Source organism: Malaclemys terrapin, chromosome 14, assembly GCF_027887155.1.
Source record: "Malaclemys terrapin pileata isolate rMalTer1 chromosome 14, rMalTer1.hap1, whole genome shotgun sequence".
NCBI classification, from domain to species: domain Eukaryota; kingdom Metazoa; phylum Chordata; order Testudines; family Emydidae; genus Malaclemys; species Malaclemys terrapin.
Genome location: NC_071518.1, coordinates 34,466,524 through 34,480,505, shown reverse-complemented (window position 1 = coordinate 34,480,505; position 13,982 = coordinate 34,466,524). Strand labels below are relative to the sequence as shown.

The 13,982-nt window shown below is 53.4% G+C and overlaps 1 protein-coding gene across 1 annotated transcript in view; it reads right to left on the bottom strand.

Moving 5' to 3' along the window:
- DNAAF1 (dynein axonemal assembly factor 1) overlaps nucleotides 1–13,982 on the bottom strand; it is a 44,453-nt gene that overhangs the window by 24,217 nt on the left and 6,254 nt on the right. The window contains exon 2 of the mRNA XM_054049281.1: nucleotides 1,647–1,757. Within this exon, the coding sequence (XP_053905256.1) occupies nucleotides 1,647–1,757 (111 nt within the window). The remainder of the gene's footprint in view (nucleotides 1–1,646; nucleotides 1,758–13,982) is intronic.

The window sequence follows — 13,982 nt, the reverse complement described above, 5'->3', positions numbered from 1 at the left end:
ACTCAAACTATAGAAAATGATGGTGATCTTGAAGGTGGATAGTCTTCAGAATCCTGTATGTTGAGGATGGATTCTCCTAAACAAAATAAATAACAATGCAGTTATTTAATGATTACCATACTGTTCATTTAATATTACTCATTGCATTCACTGCCACTCAGTACTACTTTAAAGGTGAAATTGTAAAAGGAAGATCTGCCTATTTCAGCTATTTATTTTTTTTATCACAACTGCATCTAAAATGATAGTACCATAGCATAATAACTATATTTTTTGTTCAAACATGAGAATTCAAGAATAGTCCAGAAGGAAGACAGGCAGTCCTTAAGAAAGAAGAATGAAATAAAAAAGTTTACCAACCTGAAGATCCTGCATGTTTCAGACATGTTCCTTTCATCATCTTCAACACAGCTTCCTCCTGAGAAGGAACACTTCTCATGATATTGTTTCAATTGAGCAACCAGGCCTTGCATTTCTCTTTGTTGCACTTCTTTGCATTTTGCACGCATGCCTATCTTACCCACAGGTAGATGAACTTCATTAAAATATTCCCAAACTGGGTCTCTTTTATGGTCTGCTGCCATTATAGGTTTTCCCTTTTAGTGAGAGAATGGTATGGTAGATCTCAAATCAATGAAGGCTACACTCAGAAAGACCTCAAGCCTTCTGGAATATGCTGCTCAAACAGTTTTACTTTTGTTTGTGCTGCCTGTCCCTCCCTTCTCACATTTATCTCCAGACTTCTTCTCCTTGTCCAGATCTATTCCGCCCCCAACAATCTTCTATTCATTGAACTTTTTGAAACTTTGCACTTTTAGAGAGAGATAAGGGATTGACTCTGTGTACACAAATTTGCAGAGGGACAGTAGGTTTGAGGTCTGTTATTTCTCACCTCTATATATTATTTATTTATTTTAAAACATTTTTGCTGTTAACAAGCATGTTATCTCAGGAGACACAAATTCACAATTTGAGATCTGCAAAACTAAGCATCCCTGATTGTATCTTCTAGACTGAGCACTGAGTCCCATTGGGTAAATAGAAAGATTAACCTAAATAATCTTTACAGAAGCTCCTGGAACTCCATAAGATTGGGTCCCTAATCCATGAACTATTGGAACTCATTTACAAAACTTTTCTTAAACATTACATGAATATATTGTCTCATACTATAGAATTAGAATTTATAATCCCTATCCCATGAAGAGAGATCTTTGAGCTATAAGGAATCTTAATTAAAACTCTTTTTTTCCCTCAAAAAGCATTTTATCAAAAAAAATCTGATTTAAATAAAAAAAAAATCCGATTTTTTTTAATCTTTTTTAAATCATTGATTTTTATCCACCCTGTCATTAAGGTTCCTATTCTGGCCTCATTTAGGGCAAAACTTACTGAGTTTAGTGGGAGCAGGAACAAGCTCATATTGGATCATATTTTGATCCCAATTACACTAGCATAACAGAGCAGGATATAGCCTAATGCAAGCTGTATCCATGTGAGTAAGGGCAGGACTGGACATTAAGAGTTCAATTGGTAAAATATCACCTACTTAAGAAAACAAAAATTAAGTAGCCACTTGATCACTAAATTCATACTAGCAGAAAACACTATGGTCAAGTGTTAATGTAGCTTTTCCTTTCCATTACCTGTTTTTACAAGACTATTTTCATTGTTTGTCTGGATATCTCCATTTCTGCAATCACTTGGAGACTCTTGTGACATATCTTGCTCATTAACATCCTCTTTGATTCCCTTCTCTGGACCAGTGTAGTGAGTCGGTGTGGCTCCCCTCCTGTCCAGAAGAGGGAGCCCACGTGCCGGCACCAGAGTGGGTGGGACCACCACCGCCTGTCCCCGCCCCCCGGAAGTCAAGGGGCGGGACAGGAAGTATAAAGGCCGGCCGCCAGAGCTCAGTTGGAGCCCAGCCACCGCAGGGAGCAGACGTGCGGCCGGGAGCTCCTGCCCAGGAGACCGTTGAAGACCGGGGCTTGGACCCTGGCTGGCCTGAGCTACCCCGGGCCCGCTACGAAGAGGAGCCGCCGGAGCCCGCTCACGCCCGCCACTGGGAGAACCCCTGGGAACCGGACCCCACTAACCCTGAGGGTGAGACTGGACCCGAACCCCTCCGCCCCTGCTGCTACCCAGAGGAGCCGCCTGGGGACCGTTGGCCTGACTTCCCGGCAGAGCTACCGGACCTGCCACCGAGCCCCGGCCCAGAGGAGCCCATGCAGGTGGACTGGCCTGAGCCCGGCGCGACGAGCGAGGTAGGATCTGAGGGGGATCACGGAAGTGGCCCGGGGATAGCCGACCCCGGTCCGGCTGCAACTGAATGTGAGCCTATGTCAGTGTGTTGCGGTCTGGATACCCCACTGACCAGCAGCGGCAGCAACCGCTGTTAGGGCCCCGGGCTGGAACGCAGTGGAGTGGGTGGGCCTGCGTTCCCCCCTGCCACCCTCCGTACGGGTGGCAGGCTTCCCCCTCACCCAACGCTCGGCTACAGAAGCCTGGGCCTTGAACTATTTGCCTGCTCAGCCCCTGCAACAAGGGCCTGAGCCTAACTGTGTTTGCCCCGCCCTGATCCAGGGCCTGGCCTCTGAACTATTTGCTCGCTCAGCTCCCTGCAACAAGGGCCTGAGCTAACTGTGTTTGCCCCGCCCTGATCCAGGGCCTGGGCTCTGAACTATTTGCTCGCTCAGCCCCTGCAAACAAGGGCCTGAGCTGAACTGTGTTTGCCCCGCCCTGATCCAGGGCCTGGGCTCTGAACTATTTGCTCGCTCAGCCCCTGCAAACAAGGGCCTGAGCTTAACTGTGTTGGCCCCGCCCTGATCCAGGGCCTGGCCTCTGAACTATTTGCTCGCTCAGCCCCTGCAAACAAGGGCCTGAGCTTACCTGTGTTGGCCCGCCCTGATCCAGGGCCTGGCCTCTGAACTATTTGCTCGCTCAGCCCCTGCAAACAAGGGCCTGAGCTTACCTGTGTTGGCCCGCCCTGATCCAGGGCCTGGCCTCTGAACTGTTTACTCGCTCAGCCCCTGCCAACAAGGGCCTGAGCTTAACTGTGTTGGCCCCGCCCTGATCCAGGGCCGGGGCTTTGAACTGTTTCCTCGCTCAGCCCCTGCAAACCCGGGCCTGAGCCAACCGTGTTCGCCCCGCCCTGATCCAGGGCCTGGGCTTTGAACTCTTTGCTCGCTCAGCCCCTGCAGTCAAGGGCCTGAGCTTTAACTGTGGCTGCTCCGACTCTGCACTAAAGAGCCGGAGTTCCGGGACTAACTGACTACTTGTTCCCACAGCAGTGAGTCGGTGTGGCTCCCCTCCTGTCCAGAAGGGTCGAGCCCCGGCTAGGACCTACTACATTTGGCGCCCAACGTGGGGCCCGAGCCCCTGCCCCTGTGAGAAGGGGCTAGAGGGGGAGTGGCAGTTGCCCCCCCCGTTCTAAGGAATGGATATGGAGCGGCTGTTTCAGCTGCTCACGGAGAGCCAGGAGCGGCAGCGGACGGCCCAGCTGCAGCAGCAACAGCAACAGCAGGCCGCTCAGCTCGCACAGCAACAACAGCGAGATGCCGCCCAACTCCAGTTGCAGCAGGAGCAGCACACAGCCCAGCTCGAGCAGCAGCAGCAGCTGGTGCGGCAGTTGGGAGTCCAGCTGCAGCAGCTGCTGGTCACGCTCCCTCGCCCCGCGGCGGGGCCGGCGGGGGAGGCTGCGGAGATGCCACGGTTAGCTGCCCCCCTTCGCTTGACAAAGATGAGCCCAGACGACGACCCGGAGGCATTCCTGGTCACGTTCGAGCGGGTAGCCCTCGTCGCCGGGTGGCCCAGGGACCAGTGGGCTACCCTCTTAGCCCCCTACCTGACGGGGGCAGCCCAGGTGGCCTATCGTGGATTGGCGGCTGAGGAAGCACGGGACTACGACCTGGTGAAGGCCGCGATATTGGACGCCCTCGACGTCAGTCCCGAGACTTTCCGACAAAGGTTTCGGGGCCAGACTCACCCCACCGGGGCCCGACCGCGGGTGGTGGCCCAAACCCTGAAAGAAGCTTGCCGACGGTGGCTACAGCCCGGCACCCGGACGGCGGAGGAGGTAACCGAGCAGGTGGTGTTGGAACAGTTCGTGCACACCCTACCCTCCCGAGGGCGCGCCTGGGTGCTTCGCCACCGGCCGACGACGCTGGCCCAGGCAGTGTCACTAATGGAGGACTTCCTAGCCGCCGAAGATGCAGTAGGGCCCACCTTCCGCCGGCCCGGGCCCGAACCAGTCCGCGGCGAAAAGAAAGGGGAAACCCCGAGCGGACCACGACACCCCGCACCGAGGCCCGACCCCCGCCGCGAGATCCGGACCCGGCACGCAGACCCGGCGCCTCGGACCGGACCAGTGGCCCCGGGCCAGGGGCCCCCAAGGGCTCGGCGAAGCCCCCCCCGGAGCCCAAGCCGAGAAGGCCCCCGGAGCAGACGACCGGAACTCGGACCCTGCTTCAGTTGTGGGAAGATGGGGCACCTCCGGCGAGACTGTCCGGAGATGGACTGCAGCTATGGGCAAGTGTGGGCGGGCCACACTCGAGCCAGGCCGGCCATGAACCCCAAGCTGACCATCCCGGCGGCCGTCGGAGGACGGACGACGCGGGCCTTGATCGACTCAGGGTGTGGTCAGACGTTGGTCCGTAAGGACCTGGTACCGCCGGGTGAGACCCGCCTAGGATCTATTCATCTACAATGTATCCATGGGGATGTCCGACCATACCCCAGCGCCCGGGTCCCCCTAACCATCGCGGGGATCACCCGACACCTGGTGGTTGGGGTAGCTCCCCATCTTGCATATCCTGTGATCCTCGGTCGGGACTGGCCGGCCTTTGAGGAAGTCCTACGGTCCACGCCGGTCCTGGGGGCTGATCGGTTGGGGCCCTCCTCAGAGGACCCCGAGCAGGGTCCGGCGACCGAGATAGACGACACGGACGCAGCGGGACCGCCACCAGAGCCGGCCCCTCAGCCCCGCTTCGATACCGATTTCTGTCGGGACCAGCGAGAGGATCCCACCCTTAGCCGCTTCTACGAGCAGCTCGCGGCAGTAGATGGGAGTGTTGTGGACCCCCAGCGGGCCACCCTGTGGCCCCATTTTGAGCTACGCCGGGACCGGCTCTACCGCCTGGACCGTGACCCCCGCACCCAGGAGCCGCAAACCCAACTGTTAGTGCCCCTGTGTCACCGGCGGGCGGTAATGAAGTTGGCCCACGATGTGCCAGCCGCCGGGCACCTGGGGCGAGAGAAGACCCTCGCTCGAATCCTGGCGCGCTTCTTTTGGCCAGGAATCTCTCAGGAGGTGAAAGAATATTGCGCCTCCTGCCCAGAGTGTCAGAGGGTCGCCCCGCCCGGGATCCCCAAGGCGCCCCTGGTCCCCATGCCAGTGATGGAGACACCCTTTGAACGGGTCGCCATGGACCTCGTGGGCCCCCTCCCGAAGAGTGCCGCGGGGTTTCAATACATCCTGGTCTTGGTGGACTATGCCTCTCGGTTCCCCGAAGCTATCCCCCTACGAAGCATTACCGCCCGGTCTATCGCGGGGGAATTGCTGAAAATCTTCGCCCGAGTAGGACTGCCTAGAGAAATACTGACCGACCAAGGAACGAACTTCACGTCCCAATTGTTGCGACAGGTATGTGCCCTCTTAGGCATCAAACAACTCCGGACGTCCGTGTACCACCCGCAGACGGACGGGTTGGTGGAGCGGTTTAACCGCACTTTGAAAAGCATGTTGCGGAAATTCCCCGCAGAGGACCTCCGCCACTGGGACCAATTCCTTCCACCCTTATTGCTAGCCATCCGAGAAGTCCCGCAGACCTCAACAAAATTCTCCCCTTTCGAGCTGCTGTATGGACGCAGACCGCGGGGCCTCCTAGACCTGATGAGGGAGACCTGGGAACAGTCAGCGTCCCCAGCCCAGGGCCTCCTGAAATATGTCATCCAGTTACAGGAGTACCTTGCCCAGGCCGGAGCCCTGGCCCGCGAAAATTTAAAGACAGCGCAGGAACGGCAGAAACGGACCTACGATCAGGGAGCCCAAGTCCGGGAGTTCCAACCAGGAGACCGTGTCCTACTCCTCCTCCCGTCTAGTGAGTCAAAATTGTTAGCCCGGTGGCAGGGACCTTACGAAGTTGTGCGTAAGGTCGGTCCCGTCACCTACGAGGTGCGGCAACCGGACAAGCGGAAGGAAACCCAGCGGTACCACGTCAACTTGCTGAAACGGTGGCAGGACCGGGAGGGCCTCTTAATCAACCCATGCCCGCCCGAGCCGGAATTGGGACCCCAGGTACCCTCGACGGATGACCCCCCAGCACCCCAATTGGGACAATCGCTCACGGAAGAGCAATGTAAACAGACTAACTGCCTGCTGAAAACCTTCAAGCGAACCTTCACGGCCGTACCGGGCCATACGTCCCTGGTCAAACACTCCATCCAGACCGAGCCGGGAAAGGTGGTTCGAGAAACGACCCGGCCCCTGCCCTATCGGATGCGGGGTGCGGTCGAGGAGGAAGTAAGAGCCATGCTGGCTCTGGGCGTCATCGAACCGTCGCAGAGCGAGTGGCGTAGTCCGGTGGTCCTGGTGCCCAAACCGGACGGTACCCGCCGCTTCTGCATTGACTTTCGGAGGGTAAACGCCATCTCGCGCTTCGACGCCTACCCGATGCCCCGTGTAGACGAGTTACTGGGCCGCCTGGGGGAGGCCCAGTATATCACCACTTTGGATCTTAGCAAAGGCTACTGGCAGATCCCCCTCGAGGAGACCTCAAAAGAGAAGACCGCCTTTGCCACTCCAACGGGGCTGTACCAATTCACACGGATGCCATTCGGTCTCCATGGAGCCCCAGCCACCTTCCAGCGGCTGATGGACAAACTTCTGCAGCCCCATCAGGACTATGCGGCGGCGTACATAGACGACGTGGTCATCTATAGCCGCGGCTGGGAGGATCATCTGCCCCGGGTTGCGGCGGTCCTAAGGTCCCTAAGACAGGCGGGCCTGACCGCCAACCCCAAAAAGTGCCGGATTGCCTGGCAAGAGACCAACTATCTCGGCTATACCGTCGGGGGCGGACGGGTCAAGCCCCTTGTCGGGAAAGTCCAGGCCCTCCTGGACTGTCCCACCCCATCGACCAAACGGCACGTTCGGCAGTTCCTGGGCCTCGTCGGGTATTACAGACGGTTCATCCCCCAGTTCGCGACCATCGCAGCACCCTTAACTGGGCTTCTGACGAAGGACAGCCCCCGGCAGGTACGATGGTCCCCCGAGTGTGAAGCGGCCTTCCGGACACTGCAGAAGTGCCTCTGCCAGGAACCGGTTCTCTATAGCCCAGACTTTAAACGCCCATTCATCCTGCAGACGGACGCCTCTGGCGTAGGATTAGGGGCAGTCCTGTCCCAAGAAGTGGAGGGAAAGGACCACCCCGTAGTATATCTCAGCCGGAAGCTGTTCCCCCGTGAGAGGAATTACGCCGTGGTGGAAAAAGAGGCCCTCGCGGTGAAGTGGGCCTGCGATGCCCTGCGCTTCTACCTCCTCGGGGCCCCGTTCACCCTCGTCACAGACCACGCCCCCCTCCGGTGGCTAATGCGGATGAAAAATAATAATGCCCGCATTATGCGGTGGTACCTCGCTTTACAACCCTACGCATTTACGGTCCAGCATCGAGCTGGTAAGGACCATACGAATGCGGACTTCCTATCCCGCATAGGGGAGATGGGAGGACCTGGCCCCGACAGGCGGGAGCCAGTCTTAAGGGGGGGGGTGTGTAGTGAGTCGGTGTGGCTCCCCTCCTGTCCAGAAGAGGGAGCCCACGTGCCGGCACCAGAGTGGGTGGGACCACCACCGCCTGTCCCCGCCCCCCGGAAGTCAAGGGGCGGGACAGGAAGTATAAAGGCCGGCCGCCAGAGCTCAGTTGGAGCCCAGCCACCGCAGGGAGCAGACGTGCGGCCGGGAGCTCCTGCCCAGGAGACCGTTGAAGACCGGGGCTTGGACCCTGGCTGGCCTGAGCTACCCCGGGCCCGCTACGAAGAGGAGCCGCCGGAGCCCGCTCACGCCCGCCACTGGGAGAACCCCTGGGAACCGGACCCCACTAACCCTGAGGGTGAGACTGGACCCGAACCCCTCCGCCCCTGCTGCTACCCAGAGGAGCCGCCTGGGGACCGTTGGCCTGACTTCCCGGCAGAGCTACCGGACCTGCCACCGAGCCCCGGCCCAGAGGAGCCCATGCAGGTGGACTGGCCTGAGCCCGGCGCGACGAGCGAGGTAGGATCTGAGGGGGATCACGGAAGTGGCCCGGGGATAGCCGACCCCGGTCCGGCTGCAACTGAATGTGAGCCTATGTCAGTGTGTTGCGGTCTGGATACCCCACTGACCAGCAGCGGCAGCAACCGCTGTTAGGGCCCCGGGCTGGAACGCAGTGGAGTGGGTGGGCCTGCGTTCCCCCCTGCCACCCTCCGTACGGGTGGCAGGCTTCCCCCTCACCCAACGCTCGGCTACAGAAGCCTGGGCCTTGAACTATTTGCCTGCTCAGCCCCTGCAACAAGGGCCTGAGCCTAACTGTGTTTGCCCCGCCCTGATCCAGGGCCTGGCCTCTGAACTATTTGCTCGCTCAGCTCCCTGCAACAAGGGCCTGAGCTAACTGTGTTTGCCCCGCCCTGATCCAGGGCCTGGGCTCTGAACTATTTGCTCGCTCAGCCCCTGCAAACAAGGGCCTGAGCTGAACTGTGTTTGCCCCGCCCTGATCCAGGGCCTGGGCTCTGAACTATTTGCTCGCTCAGCCCCTGCAAACAAGGGCCTGAGCTTAACTGTGTTGGCCCCGCCCTGATCCAGGGCCTGGCCTCTGAACTATTTGCTCGCTCAGCCCCTGCAAACAAGGGCCTGAGCTTACCTGTGTTGGCCCGCCCTGATCCAGGGCCTGGCCTCTGAACTATTTGCTCGCTCAGCCCCTGCAAACAAGGGCCTGAGCTTACCTGTGTTGGCCCGCCCTGATCCAGGGCCTGGCCTCTGAACTGTTTACTCGCTCAGCCCCTGCCAACAAGGGCCTGAGCTTAACTGTGTTGGCCCCGCCCTGATCCAGGGCCGGGGCTTTGAACTGTTTCCTCGCTCAGCCCCTGCAAACCCGGGCCTGAGCCAACCGTGTTCGCCCCGCCCTGATCCAGGGCCTGGGCTTTGAACTCTTTGCTCGCTCAGCCCCTGCAGTCAAGGGCCTGAGCTTTAACTGTGGCTGCTCCGACTCTGCACTAAAGAGCCGGAGTTCCGGGACTAACTGACTACTTGTTCCCACAGCAGTGAGTCGGTGTGGCTCCCCTCCTGTCCAGAAGGGTCGAGCCCCGGCTAGGACCTACTACAACCAGTCTCTCCATATGGTGGTCGCATTTTAAGCTCTGCCATTAAGATGGATGAGAAGTTAGGGTATGACCTATTAGCCAATCCTATTACTTTTACTCATACAAAATTTCCAATGGCTTCAATGGGAGTATTGCGTGAGTAAGGACCAAAACTCCAGTCCTGCAGTTGGATTGGTGTGGGCAGACATTTGCACCTGTGACTTTGTGGGCAGGAAGGTACAATCACAGGGACCTGATTGCAGAATTGAGACCTAAACCAAGCCTGAAAAAACATATTGTGAAAAAAATGCATTTTCAAAATCTTTCCTGAAAACCATCCTGATGTGTTTTTTGAGAGAAGGATGAAAAAGAGCAAGCACTAAAACAGAGTAAATAAGCAAGGATTAAACCAAACAAAAAGTTAAACAAACACAGTAGTCACATAAGATCATGGTAAGGTTATATTTAAAAAAAAAAACAGAACTCCCTCGCCTATAAACATAAATACAGTACATAACTATCAAATTGTGTGCCTGTCAGCACCCTGGTCGCTTCATGCTAGATAGAGCCCTTAGGCTCAGCCCAGAGAAAAGGGCGGAGCATAAATTGTGCCACGCCAAAAGGAGCACAGGAAAGAATTGTGCCTCCAGGAGACATAATTCCTCTCTTGCCCTAAGAGGAAGTAAGTCTCTTCAACCCTTTTCAGGATGTTATTTACTGCCCCTTATGTACTTGAGTGGCTACTCTGGCTGGGGAATAACCAAAGTCTCCTCCCAATTCTCTGTCCCTCTCCAACTTTCCCCTGACCACTTGCTTGCTGGAGGGATTACTGGATGAACAACCTTTACTCTCCCCTCACCACACTCCCAGGGCCAGAGCAACAAGGTGAGTTGCTAGGAACTCAGTCACATGGGGAAGTAAGAGGATGGAATCTTACTCCTCTGTGTATCTGAGTAAATGCCAGGGACAATTTAACCCATTGCTTGTATGTGGATCCTTTCCCCCACTCTCTTTCTTTATCTTTTATCATTTTAGATTGTAAACTCTTTGGTGCAGGTCCATATCTTCCTGTAAATCTGCAGAATGCATAGCAAAATGGTGGCAGTGGGCATTGCCACAGTATAATATTAAATAAGAAATGTCAGGCCAAGTTCATTTTGACTTCTTGATCAAATCTGGGCTGAATTATAATTCTTAGTTATGGTGATGAGTGCAGTATAAAACAGACAGTGGTGATATGAAGCTTGAAAACCATACACAGCTCTGAGCTTGTAAGGTTTCTCCAGTATCAGAAGACATGAACTACTATGGGTCCGAGTCCTGCATAGAGGCTGTTGGGTCATTTTGAACATGAAATTAATATTCTTATTTATTTCTAATAGCAGCTGGGCTAGGCTGGGCTTGTCATATGAATCTCACCCACACTAACCTACTACATGCCCCTGTCTCAAGGAGTGTCCCTCACAGATCCCCTACTCTGTGGGGGTTCCATCCATCTCCCTTCCTTGTGGGGTTGTCATAACTATAAAGGGAAGGGTAACAGCCCTCCTGTGTACAGTACTATAAAATCCCTCCTGGTCAGAGACTGCAAAATCCTTTTACCTGTAAAGGGTTAAGAAGCTCAGGTAACCTGGCGGACACCTGACCCAAAGGACCAATAAGGGGACAAGATACGTTCAAATCTTGGTGGGGGGAAGGCTTTTGTTTGTGCTCTTTGTTTTGGGGGTTGTTCGCTCTTGGGACTGAGAGGGACCAGACATCCATCCAGGCTCTCCAAATCTTTCTGAACAAGTCTCACATATTTCAAACTTGTAAGTAAACAGCCAGCCAAGGCGTGTTAGTTTTTATCTTTGTTTTCTCAACTTGTAAATGTACCTTTTTGCTAGAGTGTTTATCTCTGTTTGCTGTAATTTTGAACCTAAGGCTAGAGGGGATTCCTCTGGGCTCTTTAAGTTTGATTACCCTGTAAAGTTATTTTCCCTCCTGATTTTACAGAGATGATTTTTACCTTTTTCTTTAATTAAAAGCCTTCTTTTTAAGAACCCGATCGATTTTTATCTTGTTTTTAGATCCAAGGGGTTTGGATCTATATTCACCAGGGAATTGGTGAAGAGTCTCTCAAGGCTACCCAGGGAAGGGAATTAGCATTTTGGGAGTGGTGGCAGCGGACCAGATCTAAGCTGGTAGTTAAGCTTAGAAGTTTTCATGCAGGTCCCAACATTTGTACCCTAAAGTTCAAAGTGGGGAAGCAGCCTTGACAGGGATGTATCACCTAACCTCCCATATGAGGTGTCACACAAATTCCCTACCCTGTGGGTGGGGGTATCAAACTTTCCTTCCTATATGGAGGTATCACATGAACAGCTTTCATCCACACATGGGGGTGTCATCATGGGCAGATTTGGGGTGGGGCAAGGCAGCCTGAGTGCATTATAACGAGTTCTGCAGAGGAGACAGGAGACTGCTCCCAGCTTGTGCCCCTGAAGCAGGGAGTCAGAATTTTGTTTATAAACGTATTGATTATCAGGGGATTAAGGTAAGAAAGGGCTGTTAGGATGTTTCCTAAAGTTAAATGATCTCTTCCAAGCTTGGTGAACTGCAAAAAGTAAGTAGTCTAAATGATAGAAAGTAATTGTAGATTTTTCTACAGTTGTTTCAATTGTTGTATTCAAGAGGTAGTAACAAAATTACTAATATCTTTCTTTGAGAAGATAACTGATTTTTTAGACAAAAGAAATGCAGTAGATATAATCTACCTGGATGTCAGTAAGGCATCTGATACAGTTCCACATGGGAAATTATTAATTAAACTGGAGAAGATTGGGATTAATATGAGAACTGAAAGGTGGATACGGAACTGATTAAAGGGGAGACTGCAACAGGTCATACTGAAAGGTGAACTGTTAGAATGCCAGGAGGTTACTAGTGGAGTTCCTCATTTAACATTTTTATTACTGACCTCAGCATAAAAAGTGGGCATGTGTTAATAAAGTCTGCAAATGACACAAAGTTGGGAGGTATTGCCAGTATGGAGGAGGACCAGAATATCATACAAGAAGATTTGGATGACCTTGTAAACTGGAGTAATAGAAATAGGATGAAATTTAATAGTGCCAAGTGCAAGGTCATGCATTTAGGGACTAACAACAAGAATTTTTGCTATAAGCTGGGAACTTATCAGTTGGAAGTGACAGAGGAAGAGAAAGACCTCGGTGTATTGGTTGATCACAGGATGACTATGAGCTATCAATGTGATGCAGCCATGAAAAAGGCCAACACGGTCTTGGGGTGCACCAGACGAGGTATTTCCAGTAGAGACAGGGAAGTGTTAGTACCATTATACAAGGCACCGGTGATATCTCATCTGGAGAAGTGCGTGCAGTTCTGGTCTCCCATGTTTAAGAAAGATGAATTCAAATTGGTTGCCGAGAAGGGCTACTAGGATGATCTGAGGAATGGAAAACCTACCTTATGAGAGGAAACTCAGAGAGCTTGGCTTGTTTAGTCTAACAAAAAGAAGGCTGAGGGGAGAGATGATTTGCTTTCTATAAATACATCAGAGGGATAAATACCAGGGAGGGAGAGGAGTTCTTTAAGTTAAGCACCAATTTGGACCCCAGAACAAATGGATTTAAACTGGACATCAACAAGTTTAGGCTTGAAATTAGGCGAAGGTTTGTAACCGTTAGAGAAGTGAAGTTCTGGACCAGCTTCCCAAGGGGAGCAGTGGGAGCAAAAAACCTGACTTCAAAACTGAGCTTGATAACTTTATAGGAGGATGGCATGACCAGCTCTATGTTTTTTGCCACCCCAAGCACAGCAGTCAGGCAGCCTTTGGCGGCATGCCTGCGGGCAGTCCGCGGTCACGCGGATTCAGCAGCGTTTAGTGGGTGATCTGCCGGTCTCGCGGCTTCGGCATACCCACTGCCGAATTGCTGCCGAAACTGCGGGACCGGTGGACCTCCCGCAAACATGCCGCCGAAGGCTGCCTGACTACCGCCCTCACAGCCACCAGCAGGCAACCCCCGCGGTTTGCCGTCCCAGGCATGCACTTGCTGCGCTGGTGCCTGGAGCCGCCCCTGGGTATGACAGGACTGCCTACAATGGCATGTGGCCCATCATTGACGGCCCGTAGCAAAACTCCCCAACAGATAGAGACAAGACACTAGATGGGGAGGGCTCTGAGTTACTAGAGAATTCTTTCCCAGGTATCTTCCTGGTGGGTCTTGTCCACTTTCTCAGGATCTAACTGATCACTTTATTTGGGGTCGGGAAGGAATTTTCCCCCAGGTCAGATTGGCAGAGACCCTGAATTTTTTTTTTTTTTTGCCTTCCTCTATAGCATGGGTCACTTGCAGGTTTAAACTAGTGTAAATGATGAATTATCTGTAACTGTAGTCTTTAAACCATTAGGTGAGTACTTCAGTAACTCAGCTAGAGGTTAGGGGTTTATTACAGGACTGAGTGGGTGAGGTTCTGTAGCCTGCAAGGTGCAGAAGGTCAGATAGATGATCATGATGGTCACTTCTGACTTCAGCAAAAAGAACGAGGAGTACTTGTGGCACCTTAGAGACTAACAAATTTAAGCTTATGCTGATACAGACTAACAGGGCTACCACTCTGAAACTTCTGACTTCAGTAAGTGTATCTGA